Below are 21519 nucleotides of genomic sequence, written 5' to 3' on the forward strand. Positions count from 1 at the left end.
GCCCTGCTGCCTGCTTTGCCTGTGCGAAGTCCCAGCAGACTAGGCTGGCAGCTGATGCTGTTCCTGAAGGAGGGGACAGGATGTGTCAGACACTCAGCTCGGCTGGGAGAGTGGAGGCTCTTTAGATGCATGATTTACTTCCATCGCATTTTTCATCTTCCCAAGAGACAGTAGGGCAGGAAGTCCACGCAGTTCTGTACTGGCTCTTTTTCTCAGCTTTGCCCCTTCCCTTAGCATTGCTCCCAGTTCTTGGGGCAGCACAGCTCTCAGCACCTTGCTGAGAAGATGGGCCCACCCTTTTTCACAGATCTGTTCTGGATTAATCATGTTCTTGCTCCGTGAGTGAACTCTGCCTTTGCTCTGCATCAGATCCAAAGCTCACAAAAGCCGGTGATAGTCTGTGCACTGATCTTCGTGTACATGGATCACAGATCTCATAGTGGCTTATTGCAAGATAACTGCTCTCTGTTCACAGCTTCTCATCAGGAAAGTGGAAATCTAGTGATCTAAACACAGACCCTGCCTTTATGCTGCTAAGTCTGGAAGAAAGAATTGATCACTTATATGCAACTGCAGTGTCAAGACAGGAAATTCTAAAAATCCTATTGCCACCAACAAAGTATCATGGAAAAATAACTATATCCCAGTGGAAAGAGACATGAGAAATTTCCATTGCACAGAGTGCTTTGGAACAAGCTATTAGAAATCAGTTCCAGCAATCAGGAAATCTGCTAAAATTCTTTCCTGCTACTGAGGCTCAAGCATAATACCTCTCTGTTCAGCTAGAAGTTCCCACCGAATGCCTTTTCCAGCATAGAGAAAACTCCTTGGGTGGGAGGATTCATGATGTTATTCAAAAGTCAGGCGTTCTGAGCACCTGCTGGTTAGATGCAGTCTGAGATTGTGCAAGTAGACTTTCCTTTCTCCAAAATAAAACTGTGTTTCTTTAGGTTTCAAAGACATGCTCTAGACCAAAGCCTCCATCTGAGATGTTGATTCCAGAGCCCAGTGCTATCTACACCTTCAGCCAAAAATTAGGCAAAGCCAGATGGTTTCAGTAAGACAAAAATTTGCAGGGAGCTTCTGACCTTACTTGAACCTAAAAAGCAAAGCACAATTGTGCACATGCTTCTGTGTAAGATCTATTCCCAAACTGCCTGCCAAGGTTCTGGGTTAGAAGTTAGCACTCCAGTGAAAGACTTGGCAGAACGTAGCATGTGATTGCTGTTCAGCTTCTTCTGTTTATATTCTAGCATTGTAGTTCTCAGCAGTGTTGGAGATGGGTTTGAGATAGACTGTGAATTGTAACTGCTTAGGGCTATCATCTCTTTTCCATAGCAGTTAGCAATAAAGGGGAGCAGATAGAGGGTGACGCTGTCTTAGACTTCTGCCATTAAAGTGCCCTTTCTAAAAATGTATTATTTGAACTTTAAAATCCATAAACCGAAAGTACCAAGAACTTAAATCCATCAGAAATCCATAAAAATACCTGTACCTGGGAGTGTTCTGGATGTCACCAGCACTGGATCTTCAGCTTGTTTAATTCTGAGTCAGTTAACAAATATATACAACTCCTTGTTTGCCCTGCTATGGAAAATTGACCAGTTTGTCTGTGTGGGATCCAGCTGATCTCTATTCTCCTGTTTTTGTCCGTAGGGGAAGACAGGTATCATTTGAAAACCTTTGTTCTCTTTCATCACAATAAGATCAGATCGATTCAAGGAAAATGTTCTTTGTATTTTTAACAGGAATGAAAAAAATAAGGTTGTGAAAAGGTTGGTGTAGAAAAGTATCAACATGAACATTGTGTTCCCGTTAGAGGATGTACAGCGACATACCTGATCAGTACCTTGTAGAAATCACGTGGCACTATAGCAGCACTTCCCAAGGACATCTGTGACGTTCTCCTAGTAGAGATATGGTCCTTAGCTAGAAAACCACACTACTTTGAATCTAGGTGACAGGTTACAAGGCGAGATATCTGTTATTGTGACCTAGTAGCTTTGGAGTATAGCAAACATCCCGTTGTTTGAAGTTTAGAATTTACACAAAATTCCTCATTTCCTCCTTCCTGCAGGCACAATGCATTGTCGCAGAGGCAACTCATTAATACCTCGCTTCATAAATCATTAGCATTTTTGTTCACCTCTGACTGCTTTCAGGGCACAGAAAATATGTATGTTTCTCACGTTAAGTTTTTGTTTCTGATCAAACCGACTGAAAATGTAGGGATTGGTTTTATACCACATGCACACATGTACGTTCTGTAATTGGGGTATATGGAAAACTGAGATCTTTCCTAATATGTGAAAAAAATGAGGTAAAGAGAAATGGCCAGTCATCTGAACTTGTGCAGAAGGAAGTCACTTCCATTCACTGTCTGAGTGTTTCCTTCTGGGTTTGTGTTCATCCACCAGCATGGGATGACTTAATGGACTGGTAGTGAGAGCTGAAACATAGGAAATTTTGTAGGGAGGTATCTCAGAGTACAGAGATACATTGTGGTTATGCTGCTTGGAGATGTGAGATCATCACCATGTGTGCAGGAGCTCTGCTAAACTGCTAGGAGTTTTGTGAAGGTTATGTAGGCTGAGGAACAATACGTTCTATGGCTTTATAGGGTTAAGAAAACTTTGGAAAACAATATATTTTAAAAAAAAAAAAAAAAAGACTAAATGCCTTGAATGGGCTGTTCCTCAGCTTTCAAGAAATCTGATGCAGGGACATGCATTTCAGGAGTACTTCCATGAACGTTAGAGAAGCTATCTAATCCAACCTCCAACCAGGCAGCATGGTTTTATTCTGCCATCCACTTTGTGGCTTTGGAACTTAAAAAGAAAAAAGAGAGAGAGAACCTCATAAATAAGAATCACAATAGCACAGTCTACGTCAGCTTATGGCATCCATTTGAGTTTTGAAAGGCTCCATCAGTGCTCACATCCCTGTGGGATATAAGAGCAGCCCATTGTATTATTTACAGATGCTGGCAGAGCGCTGGAGGTCACAGGTTGTGTTACAGTAAACAGACGTATATTAACAGGTCAGTTGGGTTTATAGTATCATTGTCTCTCTTAGTTTAAAGGCTTGTTTTTATTCTTTGCTCTCAGTTTTCTAAAAATAGATGAAGCTGAATGCTCCTCTGGGTTATACCACGCATTCCTTGGAGAGTCACGCAGAAGAAAGTTTATTCCAGTCCTGCACAGCAGGAAAAATAGTCAAGTGGCTGTGACAGATATCTGGTGTCAGCTCAGGGAGGAGCATTTGTAACGAATGTTGGAGAAAAGGCTCAAGCTTTATGAATATTTTGTGTTTTCTGTTCCTGTGGCCAAATCTGAGTGGGAAAAAAATCCCTCTGCAAAAGTATAATGAGTCTGCTTCAGTGAAAGCGTGCTGACTACCACGTAAATCGCTTTCATCTTAATTGGGCTATTACAACTTGCTGGACTGGGCAATCTGTGAAATAATGTTAGATTCAAGGGAAAAACGTGTCAGCTGAGGGCAGTGTTTTCTCTGTGTTGTCTGTACAAACAGACGACACTCTGTACAGCATGAGAGCAATAAACTCAGATTCTCTGTAAAATCATTCTCCTTTTCAGAAACGCCCCCGAGAAAATTCAGCTTAGGATGCTTGTGTATCTCGTGCGAGTTTTCCTAGAAGCAGCCTTCCTCAGCTGCCTTGAAACTGTCCCCTGTTTAGATTCTGCTCATATGCTTAATGTAGTAACTCCTTTTTTGATCTAATAGTGCTTTAGAAGACATGGCAAAAACAGATCCCACCAGCCTTTGAATTCTCCAGCTGAATCACCTGCAGTAGGATTGGATAGATGTATTTCTTTATAGGGTTTCCAGGCAGCACAGATGAGTAGAGAAGAGGCAGGAAGCTACTAAGGGCCTTTATAGCATTATTTTGTTGTGACCACTCTCCTTTGTAGCTCATTTTAACTTAATACATAATTCTGAGGTTTGGTCCAAATGAGGAATCATTGGTCCTACTCATGAAAAGGAAAATGCTCCTCATAAAGAGATCAAGTGGCTTAAACTTCCTCCCCAGCTGTTCTGCCTCTTCACAGCCAAATGAAGTATTTGGATGAGGTGAAGTTGCTTTTGCTTTGCTCTCATTTCTGAAAGAAGGGAGGCCTTCAGATAAACTCTCTGATAAACTCTCTTAGCTTATTCAGTTCTGCACTGATCTTCCAGAAGTCACAGAAAATACAGAATACTGCTCTGTGGAAAAAAAGAGGATGGAGAAAATCATTTTAATAAGTGCAAGCCTTGCCCCCATCCTTTTGTCCCTATGTAGTTTCTGTCAAAATAAATATAATCCAGCATAGAACTTTAGGAACTTTGCTTTGAGCTCATGCCTCAACCACTAAGCACTGCTTACTAAGTGTTGTGTTACAGACTCATTGCAAAGGCTGAACTGCAGTACAGGTTCTCACTGGTTTTGCAGCCTGGGGTAACTCGAACCTGAATGTCTTGGACTTCCAGGACATTCAGAAATGAGACCAAAGTTTTTGGGGCGGGGGTTACTTCCCTCTTTCTCCTCTGTTTCAAGAATTTGTATCTTAAATGCCATCCATAGGAAGTATTTGCAAAAGAAATGAATTACTTAGAGAGGAACTGGGAGGAGGTTTCCTTCCTGAAATCAGAGCTGGCAATCTTTCTGAGTTATTTAACGGTCCCAGTTTCTGAAAACATATTGAAGGAAATATCTTAACAATGAGATAGCCGCTTCGCCAAATACTAATTAGTATTGTGTCAGATTTACCTCACTGGTACATTCTGACTTCATATCTCCTCCTCCCCTATTGTGTCTTAAATGTGTTTGTGTGTTTGTTTGTTTGTTCGATTCTGTCCTACAAGTATTAGAGGACTGGCAGCCCCCGTCAGAACATAACGTCCTTTTAGCCACCTATTTGTGCAGCCTGAGAACATACTCTCTGAGATAGAAACCTGTAAAACGTAGATCTATTTGCAGTAAATTGTTTTCAGCTACTTTCTCATCTCACTCGAGCTATTCCCAATGCATTTTGTATAGAAACTGCTTCACGCTGCCAGCAGCTATGAAGGGGGACCTGACATATGTTTAAGTGTGCATGGTAACATGGCACAATAGCTCCAGACGGGAAATGAGGATGAAGGATGTGTCCATTTAAAATTAGGGGGGCATTTCAGGCAGTCAGGATATGAAAAACAAGGTGATACTCTGAAATAAACACTGCATTATAAACCAGGAATTCCTGCCTCTGACTCATGGGGCAAATCCTTTGGGGGTAAGGCCACAAAAGGAGTTAGGCGCCTCGGTGCTGACAGAATAAATCATTAATTTAGAGGCCACCACGTACTCTTAGCAGATATTTGTAGGAGGAAGACTTGCTTTGGCAACAGATGTCAGGAAAGACCTGATGGTTGTGAAGCCCCAGTGGACAGAATTATTTCTGTCATGTAGTGTAAAAACTATGAAATTTGGGATCACCTTGAGCTTCCCCTTTGGTTAGGACTCCTCAGCTGCCTCTTGTGGTTTCTGTGTTCTGAACAGGTAGCCTACTTGAAGCAATAGGAATGCTGTCAAAAAGCTTAGCAGTGCCTTGCTCACTGTTCATACAGTCGAGCACTTTTTGGGAAAGCTTTTTTTCTTGTGAGGCTTTGGATGGGGGCCTGATTGTGGTAAGTGGGCATCTGCTAGTAAAGGACTTTCAGACCGTAAGAATCCAGGTTTTATCTGTAAATGCACCATTACAGATATTGCTGCTCAACAGTATTGCAGTCTAGTCTGTAATTGCAAATATTTAATGCTAATATTTCCCCAGGGATCTTTATTTATTAGTTTGTTGTACCATGCTCTAAGGAAGATGCTGTTACATTTAATGTTTTTGTATTAATCAAAAAATAACTGCAGAGGGCAGGGGGCTGCTTATACTCATACCCTTTTTTTCTTTTTTTTTTTTTGTGGTTGTCTTGCCAACAGAGAATACAAGGGCGTCCTGATGCTGCTTAGAACAGCCTTCTCAAAAATCATCTGGGAGAAGAAAACAAGCCAAGATGGAAGATGTTGCAACTGTTTCAAAAGCTCTGCAGCACTTATCAGTTTGCCAGGCTCTTTTCAAAGTTTATTTCCTCAGGGGGAACAATAGAGATGTTCCTAGCATGTATAATGGAAAAAATTACAAATAAAAATTCTCATAGGAAAGTGGCTCTGGAAACCACTGACCTGGGTTCCCATCTGTAATTTCTTCTGCTAATGCAATTTTGCTTTTCTAGCCCCTAATTTGCCATACTCTGAGGAAATAAAGGGAAAAACTACATCTGAGGAAGTATATTTCTGCAGTGCAGTGACTACTGTGATGCTAGTAGGATATAGAAATGTCTAAGCTTGCTTTAAACTAGCGGACTTGGTTACCAGTAACATTGTACCATGGCAGAACATAGCTCAGCACAGCCATGCATGTTCTTTGAGATGATCTTGCATCTTGTGCTGAACTCCCTGTGCTGCAGCAGCTGGACTGCTACCAGTCTTGGAGCCAGCTAATTTATGGCTCACTTGGATGCTACACTACAGTGAGAGCCTGATGAAAGAGCAAGACCTGGGCTCTCTAAAAACTTGAATAACTGTTAAGAGATTCAATGCTTTATCAAGTGCTTCTGCCAGTAGAGGCACAAATATTCTTTATTCTTTGCTAAACTGCTTTTTCCTTCTGAAAGTTCTGATGCTTGTTGTTTAGTTCACTGTGATGATTCCTCAGGGAATGATTGCCAGTCACAGTTGTTTTGGAAGATGCAAAATATAGATCTGGAGTCAGTGGACATGCTATACACAGGTCAGTGAGTTTGTACCTGAAAGTTCTGTATGTATAATGTTTATTCCTTTGACTTTAAGAGAGATCTGAAGTTATATTTGTGCCCAGTTTGTCCAGTGTGGAGCTTCATACCTATCCCTTTTCTCTACAGTATGATAAGCCACTGTCATGTGTCCAGTTCTGGACCTGGATCTAATCTCTCAAGTCTTTATTTATCTCAGATGCATTAGTTTAACAGCAAAACAAGAAGTACAATCCCTCAGCCTTTAACTAGCTGGTCTCTGACACTGCAATTGCTCTCCTTTTCCTAGCGAAGATTAAATTACTGTAAGATCTGGGCCACAGGTAGGAAGGTTCTCACTTAGAAAATAGTGAAAGCGAGGGCATGGATTTGTACATACATATATAGTTGCTTCTTTAAGCATTGCACCAAAGGTGCAAAACCAGTAAGAAATACAAAACCAAAGTTTTATATTCTCACTCCAAATGTTTAAATTTTCCAGCTCCAGCTACTGGCTAAAATCTCTAATTTATTGTTCCCTATGCAAATGCTGTTGGTATCATAAACCTTTTACAATCACCTGACTTTATAGCACTCTTCTGTTGGCAGATGTTCATTCTAGCATCTCACAAATGTCCATACAAATCTACTACTATAGGGAACGTGAAAAGGTATTTTAATAAAGAGAACTCTGAATTGAACTTTGCATTGGATCTTGAATGTTCGTATTATTGACCATTTGCAAATGAATATCTGTGAAGCTTTTCCTTAGTGATGAACCTCATACATAGACTTCATAAAATTACATACAGAAGATGTCGTCTCTGCAATAAGCAATTTGAGGCACTTAGATCCGTTGTCTTGAACTAGTTTAGCAGCAGGTAAATATGTTAAGTGGGGTTAAGAATGAGCATGGGACTGTTCACATTTGTGTAAGTTGTGTGTTAAATTACAAATGTAAATATGTCCCAAGCACAGAAAAGCACTGCTCTCAAGGAAGTTTCAGAGCAGCATCTGTGCATGGCAGAGTAGCAGTGGGATGATTTATTGATTTCAGGTTGTCCCTTGCCTAATCCTAAACTGTTTTGGATTTAGCCTGTAACAAAAGTTCTTTATTATCTCTCCTGAAACATAGCTGTTCTATCAACTTCTGAGTGTCGCGCACTGCTTTGAGCACTTTTGTTTTGTCTTACAGAGACACCAAAATAATTAAAAGTGTGGGACGTTAGATCAGCAGACATCTCCAGTGAGGACAAGGTCAGTCAGCCCGTGAGGTAAATTACCACACAAGGCATCCAAACGTCCTGTTATGAGTGTGTCTTCTGGATGCCAAATAAGCCTTATTGTCTCATTAGAAGCATCTGGGTAGTAAGTCCTGAATCTGCTATTGAGAAAGATTAAAGCCCAGACTAGAGCTCAAATATTACATCATTGAAAAACAACCAAAAAACCCTTCACATTTCTACCTTGTAAGTGAGATGAGCTTAACAAATATACAAGGTGTGTTGCTAAATATTTACATCAGTTTGAGGCAGGAACAGGCATGGGTTTAGAAGGCACAGTAGAGGTGTGGTGACTCGAGGGTGGCAAATGTTTGCTCTGCTGTGAGCACCAGATGGTTCTGTTGTTTTTCCTGGGTGCACACACCAAACCTCGTGCCCACCCTGCTTAGATGGAGGCTGTGTTTGCGTGGTGGCATTCAGACTGTTTTGCACCTGCATGAACCAATCCGTATGCACAGTGGTGTTTCATGTGAGACTGCAAGAAAAGGAACCCTGCAGAACAGGGCCTGTTCGTATTGGTGGGAACTGGAGGCTGCTTGTGTGAGAGGAGAAAGAGACTTTTGCTTCAGACTCTCCTTCCATCTTAAGAGGGTTTGTTCTGATTCATGAAGAGCAAGGACAACTGCTTTCCACTTTGGACATCTGGGTACTGCTTCTTATATGTTTGTTCCTAAGACTGAAAAAGTAATGATGGTGTTACCTTTCTTTATTGATACATTTTGCAGTTTATTAATGTTTTCTGCTTATCAGCATCAAGGGTACAGACGTGAGAATGTCTCAACATTCGCTTTTAAATCTGGATCCCAGCCTAGCTGGGGTTTCTCCCAACTCACTATCGTTTTTATATTGTTTTTATGCTAGTGAGTGCTTTCAGTAGGAATTCACATGAGCTGTTAAAAATCCTTTTGACAGAAGAACTGAAGAAGGTTCTCGGGCCTTTGCTGAGCCGGCTGGGGCTGACCCCTGCTGGGGGAACTGCAGCTGCGGCCGGAAGGTCAAGCGAGATTCGCGAGTTCGATTCCCACCGCCATACGGAGGATTGGGCTGGATGTGGCCACTCTCCAGGAGGTTTTCCAAGCCCAGTGTGAACATTACCAACCACGTCTCCTTTCTCTTTTGCGAAGGTTAATGAATTGTTTGTAAAATGCTGGGCACCACTTCTGGAAGAGTAAATATCCTGTTCATCTGTGGGTGAATGAAACCCACAGCTTATTTACTTTTCTGGGCGCGTTATGTGCTTGTTCTAATTGCTGCTTTGTGATCTTGGTTCGGTCCCAGTCCTTAACATTGGATTCATTGGTAAGCTCTCTGGCGCCATAAGCCCCCATCTCTGGGTGGGAGGACAGTAGTGCTGTCGGACTGGGCATGGATGCCCTCCTGAGAAGGAATGGATGCATACGAGGAAAGGAAAAAAGAGTGAGAACAACAGCTGGAAAAATTCACTGCAATTAAGACTGATGGAAAACAAAGTATCAAGATGAATTTAAAATGCCAGCACATTTTGTTTGGAATTTCAAGGCTTTTCTGAATACACTGGTGAGAGCAGAATAAACATCACTTCTACAGTTATTTGGGAAGTAATAAGCAAACTGTTGTGTCTAAATAATCACATAGGAAAACAGGGCTTGTTGTTATCCTTTGAAATGCTCCTCTCTAAATCACAGGTGTTCCCACTAAAAAAAACCAAACCAAAACAAAAAAGAATGTAGCAATTGTGAGAACGTGGTTTGCATGGCAGCCTCAATTAAATGCCAGCCTTTATATTCCTACAGGTAATTTGTTTTCTTACCAGCCACAGACACGCTGAGTGGGAAGGCTGTGAGAATTCTCACTGTTCCAGGAACCAATCACTGTTGTTAAGATTTAAATTTAATACCGAAAGAAATCACATTTTTCTCAGAGAGAGAAACAGCTGAGAAGTCTGATGACAGACAAACAGAGCAGCGTGAAGCTGGAAGACTTGGCACAAATCAACAGGTGTCTGAGCAGCCCCTGCAAAGGGACCAGAAATGAATGGCAGAGAGGAGAGAGCGCTTCATGGCACTGGTGATGCGTGGGGAACGTGCTGTGGCAAAATGAGAACTGCTTGTTGGCTTGTTCCAGACACTGGTGTTTTTTCAGAAGCCCCATGACTCCTAGAAGTGGAAAATAGACCTGCTGAAGGCAGCAAGCAGTTTTGCAGGTAGCAGAAGCGTTGCTTCAGGAAGACAGTAGGTTCATTTCAGTTCTGCCATTAGTGTGTTAGCACTTTGTGGGGACATGTAGTCATGAAGTACTGAGGAACCTGATACTCAGCTGCTGTAACAGACTATGATGTTGCCACAGGGAATGCGTGTCTTCAGAAGAAAAAAATCCTATTATGCTCTTATTTATCTGGCACAATCCAAGCTATGTTCAGTGCTTGCAGCATGACTGCTGAAGTAGTCCATTTCCACAAAGCACTTATCCACTTTCATGGGGAGAGCTTGGCTTTAAATCCTCTGCACTGGTTTTGTGGTTATTCATTTTTAAGCTACGCACAGAACCAAGTCTCCACTGCAACTGACACAGTTTCACTTTGAAAATCAATGAGACAGTGCTATGAAGGCAGAAACGTCTTGCCTGTGAACTTGGCATTGTTCAGAGCTGCTGAACTGACAGCCCTGACTGACGTCTGTCGTGATGGAACTAATCAGTGACAAGTGTCTGAACTCCCCTGTGGCCCTGCTCACCCACCAGGCTGTACCCAGCAGGAGCTTCTGAGCTAGTGCAGTCTCCAGCCAGAAGTAAGTCACAGAAATACATCCTCCCTCATTTGGAACGACCACTTTCCAGCCCCAGCCTTTCCCTTGGGGGCAGCTCTGGCTGGAGATAAGTGCTTCCATGGCATTACAAAGGAGAGCTGCTGGCTTGTCCTCAGAGTGGAGGGGACAGAGTTGATATGGAAGAGATGAGGGCTTTGTCTTAAGTGAGACAAATCCTGGTAGTATTGCAGGGGATGCACTTGACATTCCTGCTTGGTAATAGATGTAAGAGTGTAAGGGAAGAAAAAATAGTTCTATTAAAATTTGTGCAGAGTGTAAGGTAATTAATGAAAATTACAGCCATCCAGGTTATTAAATTAGCATGAGACTGACCATAGAAGATACAGATTGCTTTGGAATAGTTTTGAATTATTTAAAGCATGTTAATAATGGAAATCTCACAAAGTCCCCATAATCCAAAACATAGTTCTGATTTTGTTACTGGGTTGTTTTTTGCATTTTCATTTCCACTCTGTGATCATTAAAGAAGCAGGAGCTCTAAAGACTGGGAGCAAGAGGGAGAAGCTCAGAGGTGTCTGGAGATGAGCTGTGATGCTGCGGTATTATCCATGGCACAGCTGAAATCAGGTAAAGCCAAGTGTCTAAACACAGTCCTTGTGTGCAAAATGAATGATAGATCAAATCTTCAGGCCAGTGATGGTGCCAGGTTACCCAGCTGGGTGTTCAGAACAAGATAGCTTGCATTGCCTCCATTACTTGGGCCATTAGTGACAGTGCATCTCATAAGTGAGGCGGATCAGCCATGCCTGATAGTCTCCTAACCTGTAGCACATGAGGCCACAGGTCAAGTGCTGACACTCCTGGAAGTGCCTGTGGACATGAACAAATAGAGAGTGAACCACCTTCCTGGCTGCAAATTTCAAACAAACTCAGCAGCGCAGCCCTGACTCAGCGTGTTCCTCAGGGCTGGAGCTTTTTGGAAGCACAAATCTGTGTGTGCTCACAGCACAGCCAGGTACTCGATAAACTGGTTCTGCCTGTGGGTGCTGAGGTGTAACAGTGTTCAGACAATCTTCCCCCTCAGCTGAGAGTCAGACACCTTAAAGGAGCAGAGGGGAAATAAATGGACTTAAGAGGAGAGATTCACGTTCCTCCTGGCAAACTCCGGCACTGGTTGATCTCAATAGAAGGATGGTATGTTCAGCATGACAGAAAGTATTAGCTGGCTCAGCCACAAACCCTCAGAACGTTGTGTATGCTGCTTAAATCCAGTTTAGTCATTGCTAGGGGGAGGCAAGGCTGCCCTGCTAGAAAATAAGCCTGACACATACCTGTGCTTTGCCAAACAAGAAACACTAATAGGTTTTTCTTGAACCATCTTCATCACCTTTTCCTTCTCTTTCTTTCTTTCTTTTTTTATTTTTTCTTGCTGAAGTTGCTATTTTCCTACTGATTTGATTTCTCTCTGACTGGTCCAGGAGGAATCATGTATATCCTGTCTGTATATTGATTGGGACTGTGGCAGGCAGACCTGATTAATGTCCCCTACAAGGAGAAAATGGTAACTGATGCTTTTTAATTAAAAGTTTCCTGCATTGTGGTCTAGTTTTTCAGCTCATAATCATTAGCAGTATAATAGAGACTTAAGCAAATTGCTGCCTTTTCCTTTCTGTACTAGATATAGGTCAGATTTTCAAGTTTAGCGGTTATTAACTCTGACACACTAATTAGTGCACTGACTTACTGACAAAGGTCACATCTGTGTTTTCTTCATTGCGTACAGACATGAACAAGGCCATGTTCTCACACCAGCTGATTCTCATTGCTGTGCTTCTGGAGCCATTTCTACCAGTGCACTCCACCAGTTTGACTGGTGGCTGCTTCACACCTACTTGTACTCAAAGTAGTGAAGGGCAAAGGAGCGTCAGAAGCCATTATGTCCACAGCACATGTGCCCTGTTCTGCACTCCATAAATCAAAGCAACCACTCTTCTTGCACCCTGGGCTTTCCAAGCTCTGCGCAGTTGCAGTCAAAGGGATAAACCTGCCACTTTTCCACGAGGAAGTGAGTAGAGCTTTTATCCCTCTCTTTGACCAAAGCACTTAGATGGTTTTAGGCTCAGCAGATTGTTTCTAATAGCGGGCGAAATCGATCACTCAAGTACTTTGATGCAGCCTTTTTATTTACAGTGAAAGTACAAAATTCCGTTTCCTCGAACAGAGGAGGAATCAGACAATAGGAGGCACTTTTTCTGCATGCTATTTCAATCCTTTCAGCCAGCACTTTATCCTGAAGCACTCCACCGGCCCTTTTTCTCAAGGTCGTTCTGGTAGAGTTCATCTGGTTCTGCCTGGTTTTGAGAGAAGGCTGCTGCTGCCACACCATGGGAGCACAGCTGCTCCAAGCTCTGCCCTCCCCACATCTGTGAAGCCCAATGTTTCAGCCAGGAGCACCCTTGAATACATTGGCTTCTCCTCATGTCTGGTATCTGTGTTCTTAGGGTGACTGCTTCCACATCAGCTGATTGCCTCTGTAGGAGAGCTTGTCTGCTTCTTGTTCAAAAGATGACTTTGTGAAAGTCAACGTTAAACCTGTTGGGGTCTGTGAGCATTTGCCTGAGCCCTGTGGTGTTAGGGCTTATGTGCATGTGTCTTTATGTTAATGAAGAGAAAGATGTTTGCACACACGGTCAGAGATGATGAGTGGGAATGTGCTGGCAATGGGGAGAGGTAATACTGTCACTGCTCAAGTGAAGTTTTGCTAAATGCTCTCCTTTCCACTAGAGAGAAGTGCCCTGTTGATCAATAAGCAAGATGCATTGCTAATACTGGGCTGGTTTTCTCTGTGTTTCTTACCTTACTCATATTTAACCTTGAATTTATCTATAAAGAACTGCACAGAAAATCCTATCTAAGACAGGAAGAAGCAGAAAGCAATCCTGGACATCATGTGTTTTCTTACTGTATTGTCCTGGACAGCTTCCAATCTGTTAATGAATGAACACTGACATCTAAATCATCCTCAGGGGAGGTTCAAGATCCATCTGAGTTCAGTAAGAGATTCCTAAATAGCCGTAACAAGCCCATACTTCAAAAGAAATACATTTTACTATTTTTAAAACATGAGAGTTTTGGAAGGCTTTGATTGTTGAGAATGTCTGTGCAAATGCATCATAAGGCAGCACTGAGCAGTCAGTGTGTCTCACTCAAATTCAGATTTTATTTCATATTCTGAGATGTGATTTGATGCTCTAAAGAATTAAGGGATGGCTGTGTTTAGTTTCCTTCTTTTTCTGAGCAGGCTGTGTATGTATTTGTTAGACTCTTCAGTATTTCTCAATGGATTAATGTGGAAAACATATCATCTGTGAGCACTTGAAACTGACTCAGGGATACTGCTTGGATAGACTACTGAGCAATGTTTAATTGAAAGACTTAATGATGCTCTGAACAAGACATGACTCACTCTTGAACAGCAGGGAACAGCTCTGAAATGTGAAAAAGACAAGGTCATAGGGAGCTGTATGAAATCATATGTACAGTGTGAAACTGTTTGCATTAGATAGCAATGGGAGGAGGCTGTAGAAGCTGAGCAGCGTGGTTAGGGCAGCTGGGCGGGTTTACAGGCTGGGTTATACACCCGGGCACTAAAGTAACAAAGTGAGTGGGGGCACCCTCAGTGCCTCCCATCAGACATGTACCTGAGATGGCTGAGCTCAGAGTACCCTGTGCAGAATACCAGTGCAGAAAGGCACTGCTGGCTGCTGCTAAAGCCGTGCGTGTGGAAAAGTTGCTGTGTATTTGCCTGGTTTAAACCTGTGACTTCAGCTGTTCTGTATCAGGAGCACTAAATTTAGTTGTAGATTTAAAATAGGTGAGCTAAAAGGTCAGGATGCTTGCCGTTAATTTTGTGCTTTGCTTTTTCTGATTAAGAGAAAATTGTTGATATCATCTGCTGTTCCCGTCAAGGACTTTTGGCTCATTCCTGTGCAGGAAAGATGTACAGAAGTGTCACTGTATCCCCCGTGCCTCCCCCCAGCTTTGTGTTTTATTACAGTTGTGCTCTGAAGTGCTCCAGCACTCGGCCAGCATACCCGAACTCACAAAGCTCTCTGCAGAGGGAGAGGTATTGACTTCTCCATCATGTGCAGATCAGATTTCAGCCTTTTAGAGTTTTGTGCAATTGCCAGGTACACTGAAATCCAGACACCAGCTCCTGCAACCTTCATGTGACTTTGGCAGCACACACGTGGCTTTTCGAATGCACACGGCTATTTGTTGTAGCTCATGGATTCACCTCTTCCCCAGAGATGGGTGGCACCACAGTGGGGTGTGCAACAGGCCTGTGCACCTTCCCAGGTGGGGGCCAGCAGGAAGCCTTGGCCTTGCACCAAGTGCACAGCAGCACTGCTTGGTTTTGTGTGAAACCTCTCCGTTGCATTTGATGCTGCACAGAGAAATCAACAAAACAGCAGTGAAGCTGTTCTCATACATACAAAACTGTCCCGATTCATGTGTGCAGGCATGGCTGCTGCCTCGTTTGTTTTAAAGCTCTGCAGCACAAGATGGTGAGCAGGGCTGCCCTGCAGCTGCTGGCCTCCCCTCCTCAAAACCATCTGCAAACCCAAAGCAGAACCCGTCATGTTCTCACTAAAGTACCAACTTCACCCTGTCCTGAGCTGTGAAATTCTGATGGGGACTTTACAGAGGAATGAACTGAATCCTGCAGTAGCTCTGCGAGAGAAATATTACTTCTTGCTTTACAGCCCCGCTCAAACACTGCTTTTAAAATACATTTAAATGTCTCCCTCACATATTCTGAAAGATTAAAGTCATTACTTTCAAGAGCAGCTCCTGACTGGAAATGCCTATTTCTAGCGCCTGCAGGCCTGTTGTTCCTCCAAGTGACTGCATATTTACATGTGGGATACGGAAATATTAAAAATACATAGACATGGCTTTATTCTCTTGTCTTTTGATAGGACGGATGGAAAATGAATTATCCAACAAAAGGGTTTATTCTCATGACACGGAATGATTTGCACTCAGAGACTCTTCCTTCTGCCATGTGACTGAGATGTGCCCTCGGAAGAGGATTCCCAGCTGAGACACGGAGCTCTGAGGCAGGTAACAGCTCACATCTCATCTCCTTGCCCTTTGCTTGGGCTCTGTCCCTCTATGGAAGAAGCCTTTGCCAAGTGCTCAACTTCAGGTGTAATTTTTCCTCTTGAGGTCAGGCCTTTCAGGGCACGTGTTGCCTAAGTCAGGAGCTACAGAGGGTACAAAAAGCTTCAGGACTTCTTGTGAATGGCTCATAGTTTAACACAGCTGAAAACAAGCCATTGCTCTGTTTCAGCCATAGCTTCTACTCCTGCAAGGATAACCTACTATTGAGAAAACAACCGTTATCTTATCTCCAGACTTTGGAAACGTTAATACCAGTTCTGTATAATGATTCAAAGGTCTGCCTATTTACTATGACAGCTATAAAAAGAAACCTATCCTAGACGACGGAATACATTTTTACATATATTTAAACATAATGTTATATTTTTAACTTAAAAAATGACTGCAGAATAGCGGGTAGAATGATGATAGAATAGCGTTCTACAGCTGGAGGGTCTGCCCTCCATGTGGGGAGCTGCACAGAGCAGCTACAGAAACCTGGGTGTCTAAAGCCTGTATGAGTCCAACCCAGTGAAGATGTTGTAACTAACAGTTTCTAAAAGCAGGAGCAATGATGCACAGGGAGCGAGCAGTGGTTGGGCTGTGGTCTTTTATTGCATGAGACTGTTATGAGAACAAAACCCCTTAGAAAGAGGGAGTTAACCTTCTCCTCAGTCTGCTGCAAACCGGGAAATATAAGTGGGCATAAAACATGCACTGACACAGCGTGTCCCAGAGCAAAGGCTGACTGTTTGGATAACGCATTGTGAGCATTTACATGGTTGATACGGAACAACCTCATGTTGTCTGCTCACGCACACACTTCCCATGCAGTGATGCAGCTGGAGATTACAGCGCTAAAATCGTACCCACAGAACCCACAGCTGAGAGAAACAGACCAACTCTATTCGGCCTCTGCAGCAGTGTGTGTGTGTGGGGGGGGTTGTTTTCCAAGTGGACAGCAGAGGAATGATCCCCCGCTCCCCGTGTTGGCCATGCACTGTTTGCTCTGCGCGGCTCCTGGTTTGGTAGCGCCGTTCCTCGTCTCATTGCTCCCTTCGGACCCAAACTTCGGCAGCTCGTTACCCGCCCGTGCTCGGCCGATCTCCCCCTCACCCAGCCGAACCCCCGCCCCGCTGCCGCCCTGTCAGGCCTCGGCCCTGCCCGCCCCGCCTCCCCCCGCTCGCGGCGGCCCCGCTCCCCGCCCCTCTCCTCCGGCCGGCGCTGCGGCGGCTCCGTGAGGCCCGGCCCACCGCGGGGCCCGGATTGGCGGTGCCGGGCAGCTCCGCCGCTTCTCCTCCCCTCGCTGCCGCCCGGCGCGGCGCTGGAGTTGCGGCCCGCGGGACGCCGGGGCCGCGCCGGGCAGTGCCATGAGCCGCGGGTAAGGGAAGCGGGCAGGGCGGGCCTCGCTGTGCCGCCTCGGCCCGATCCGCGCGGCGCCGCGCTCCGCTCCGCCGCACCGCAACGCTCCGCACCGCCGGGATCCGTGCGAGTCCGACGGGGGGCGGGCACGGAGCGAGCAGGGGAAGGGGCGTCCGGCGGAGGAGGAGGAAGGCCGGGCCTGGGGCAGGGCGGAGCTGGGCCGGGGCCGAAGCGGCGGGGAGGGGCCGTCCCGATGGGCCCCATGGGCTCGGGCCGCTGCGGGCCGGTGCCTGTGGGTGAAGGTAGCGGGGGCACGGGCCGAGCCGCTGCTATTGGTGCCGTTGTTGGGCGCGGGCCGGCGGGGCGCAGTTAGTGCCGGCGTTGTGACTGAGCGTTGGCTGGAGTGGAAGCGATACCTTAAAAACAGGAGGCAGAGCAGGTTGTAATGTGTATGGCTGGTGGAACTCGAGGGGACAGAGCTTATCTGTCTGTCACCGCGAAATGTTTCCTTTTTCTTGTCCTGTGTGTCAGCGTTTCAGCTCCTGAGCCTCTTTTAATTGTTAATGTAATTGCATTTTCCCTGTCTGTTGCAGCTCTGTGTCATTTCATCGTGTGCTGAAGTTCCTTCTTAATGTCTGTGCTCAACTTTTTGCTGGTACTGTTTGTTAGCAGATGTCTTAAGGAGCTGCTGCAGTAGCTGTCAGCTCAGTGTGGCTGAAATGAAACTTTTGTAACTCCATTGTAACTGCGAGGTAAATGGCAGTGAGTCGGATTGCTGTTAAGATGCTTTGTCATACTCCTCTGCCTTCACTGAACTCCTCTTTCCAGATGTTCTTGCCTGCAGAACTCGGGGAAACAAGGCAGGTTCACGATCTCAGGGCTTTATTTGGAACTTATAGTAACTATGTTCATAATCTGAATAAAATACAGGCAGTGTGAGTGGGTACTGGCTTTAATTTTCTCTGAATTGAAGAGGTTTTAAGTCAAAGAGAAAAGTATTTCAACTTAAGTAAAAGAAAGTAAGCTAACACTTTTGGTGTGAGAATTGGCTTTAAAGGCTCAGGTTCATTTGTAGTATATGGGAGGTTACCATTGTGATGGCCTTTGAAGCTGATCCAGTGCAGTGCCCTGCTGTGTGTGGCACGTTATTAACTCCATGTAGGTGCTGAGGTGTGAGGCAGTGCTTCTGAGCAGGGCTGAGTAAGGAGCTTTGTCTTTTGAGCAAAAGAACAAAAAGTTGATCCTGTGCTCCAAGGCGTCTTTTATTGGACTCTGCTGTTTGATATCCCCTGTGCTCGGAAAAGTTGCTTAAAATCTCTGGATTTTTCTGCTGGCAAGCTAGAAATGTTGATATCAGATATCTGCAGGAAGTGGTAGTGTTAATTCAGTGCTCTCTGAAACACTTATCCTTGAATACAGGCATTATGTTCTGGAAATCCTTACTGCCCAAAGTGAATCAATTAGATGACAATGTATGTTGGAAAAGGAGAGCGAAGTGTAGGCTGAGAGATTAACGAAATAAAGATAAGAGTTAATGCTGTGAGCCTTCCTGAGCACAGAGTTGGTACTGGAAGGGCTGTAATATATTCAGAGTAGAATTGTACTCTGGAAATGCATAAGGATGTCGTGTGGCCAATAAAGGGAATGAACGATGACTTTTCTTACTCCAGGTAATGTAAAGTGGGTGCTAGAAAGAATGCCCTGTGATTTCAATTGGATGGATGTTGGAACAGTGAAATATGGAAAGAGAGAGAGATGCTACATGTCAGGGCTGATGAAGAATGCAGCACTTGAGAGGGAAATGAGGGAGTTAAGTAAAGCAGCGCTGGCTTTGTGCTGGGATGTAGTGAAAGAGCTGTTCAAAGAAAAGCTCTGTACAGAGTTGTCTGAACTTTGATGTACTCTCCCTCACATTGACACCCAGGAACTCTGAAGGTCAAAGCCAGCCCTACAACATTCCATACAACTTACCTTTCTCCTGGGGTCCTCCTGTTGATAAAAGGCTCCAAGTTGGCCTTGTTGAGCGAGAGCTGGACAGAGCTGACTCCAGAGTTCTCTTTCAGCATAAATTATTTTGTGAATCTATTACAAAAGTGCTGTAGAAAAGAGGTGACAAGCACAAATGTAACTTCCACACTCAGTGTAGGGCAACAGCTCTGTCACATTTTGATATTTCAGGTTATAAGCAAGATGACTCTATTTTAAACTCACATTTCTGGAGGAAACACCAACCTGCTTGCTGTGGCGCATGGCGTCAGTGAGCCCTATTCATCAAACACTTATTTTTCCAAGGTGATCTACAATGATTGAAAAAGATACTTTCTCCTCTAAAGTGCTTTGTATTTCAAGAGGCTGCAACGACTAAATGAAGGCAATAGTGAGAAAATACGGGCAGGCAGTGATCTTTAGTGTATTAATGGTACTGCTATTAAGCTTTTTTTAAGGTATTATGACAAAAGAGAGACTTAAAAAAGAATTTGATGGGGAGCAATTTAGTAGCTCTATTGATTTTTATTAGACTTGGTTCCTTTAGTCTAATTCTCCTACTCACAGCCTTGTGTGTGCAGAAAATAGCTTACCTTCCAGGTGCCTTTTTGACTATTAGTGCTTTCTAACTACTTCAACCTCTTCCTGAGTTTGACTGAACTCAGTGCAAAGGCCTCCCAGGGAGCAATCTCTTCTCTGTTGCCCTGTGATGGTGCCTCCAGCCCAACAGCTGGAGGAGTATTTGATGTTAAGGGAGCAAAGGCAGGACTGTAAGCACGGTGTTGTCTGTCCTTCAGAAACAGCAACAGTTACAGCCATCAGGGGTACCACAGGCTCAGAATTTTTACAGCAGAAAGTGAAGATTTTGTACCACCTGGCCATGCCTCTGTGTGCCTGTTCATTTCAGGGTGTTTGAGGATTGATACTTAACCATGTGAAGAGTCAGCACTTGATTGTGTTGTTCCTCAGAAGAACTGGAGGTGGATGGAGCTGCCTGGGTTTGGACCAAGGTTAGTGTAAGGATTAAGTTAGCATTCTAGAAGAGAGGGTGATTGAGGGACACGACATGGCAAGATCAATACAACGTAGTAAACAGTGGTGTTTTCCCTTAAGGGCCAGGAGGGCAGCACAAATGAATTGTTGTATGAACTGGGTTTTAATGTTCATTTCCCAGTGGCTCTGTGGTTTATAAACCGTTCTGCCCTCTGACCCCGCTGGTGTTGGATGACAAGAACATGGCAAAAGAGTGTCCCTTGATGCTGGTGCAAGTACTGGGTATCTTGGACCACTGATCCTGTTGGTGGTGGATTCTTACCCTGAAGCTGCGAGAAGAGGGGATGGTCAAGTTTAAAAACGGATCTCAGAAAACAGTATCAAAATGTTTATTCAGGATTTAGAGTATCCTTCTAAAAGGTCCGAGTACTAAAAATTGCTACATTGGGTTTAAGTAGCTTATGCAGAGGGCAGAGAGCTCTGAGACTATTCTACATTCCAAGTGTTGTGTTTAACTTCAGTTCTAGAATAGGACTGCAAAAATACAGGGACAAACTCAGTCAAAGAATGAGGCTTCTGTGGGAGGAAGGGAGATAGTTGTGCTCATCACTGTGGTGGTTTGGTTGTGAATTAGTGCCTAACTTGTGACACTGACAGCGGACAGTGGGAGCTGCTGGCTGGGTTTGGCTCACAGAATCCTCTGGTTGAGGCTGGAAATTGTGCAACCCATTTTACATTCTGTCCCAATACTTCTATGTGAAGTTTGGGGCTGAATGCATATGTAAATGTGTTTTGGTGGTAAATGAAGTGATCCCTTGTGTTCCTGCTCTGGTTTGTAAATGCTGTGAAGTTTGATAAGGCTTATCGTTCTGAGACCTTCTCAGTGGCACTTGTTGTCAAATTGCTTTCACACGTCTTCCTGTGTGACGCGGCTTGAAGTATTAAATGCATTGGGAGAAGAGGAGGTGATCTGTCAGCTCAGAAGCGTGCTGGTTAATGAAGGCTTTGCCAGGTCTTTAATAATCCTTCTGAGCAAATGCATGGCAACTCTTGCACTCTTAGCAAAACAATAACACTGCTACTATTCATTTTATTACTTGTGTGATTTGCAAGGGATGTCAATGGAGGAAGGAGCAGTTGTACACAACAACCATCTCCTGTTCTGTAATTCCTGTTACCATTGCTGT

The 21519-nt window shown here is 44.1% G+C and overlaps 2 protein-coding genes across 33 annotated transcripts in view; both read left to right on the plus strand.

Annotated features, from left to right (window-relative positions):
- PECAM1 (platelet and endothelial cell adhesion molecule 1) overlaps positions 1–7499 on the plus strand; it is a 29691-nt gene extending 22192 nt beyond the window's left edge. For all 25 annotated transcript variants that reach the window (XR_014936848.1, XR_014936847.1, XR_014936849.1 and 22 more), the window contains one exon: positions 5969–7499. Coding sequence is in view for 22 of the 25 variants with exons in the window: in XM_085523051.1 (XP_085379177.1) it covers positions 5969–5998 (30 nt within the window). In the remaining 3 variants the exon portion in view is untranslated. The remainder of the gene's footprint in view (positions 1–5968) is intronic.
- A 2400-nt stretch (positions 7500–9899) lies between these two features.
- TEX2 (testis expressed 2) overlaps positions 9900–21519 on the plus strand; it is a 40135-nt gene continuing 28515 nt past the window's right edge. For 2 of the 8 annotated variants that reach the window (XM_015879538.3, XM_085523034.1), the window contains exon 1: positions 17233–17372. The gene's annotated coding sequence lies outside the window, so the exon portion shown is untranslated. Of the gene's footprint in view, positions 10847–11351; positions 11453–12608; positions 12891–13326; positions 13556–15807; positions 15953–17232; positions 17373–17585; positions 17793–21519 lie in introns of those variants that run through there. The other 6 variants (XM_085523032.1, XM_085523035.1, XM_085523033.1 and 3 more) reach the window with 6 other exon arrangements.

Source organism: Coturnix japonica, chromosome 23 (assembly GCF_054131305.1).
Source record: "Coturnix japonica strain WE chromosome 23, WE-NBRP24, whole genome shotgun sequence".
In the NCBI taxonomy this organism is placed as follows: Eukaryota; Metazoa; Chordata; class Aves; order Galliformes; family Phasianidae; genus Coturnix; species Coturnix japonica.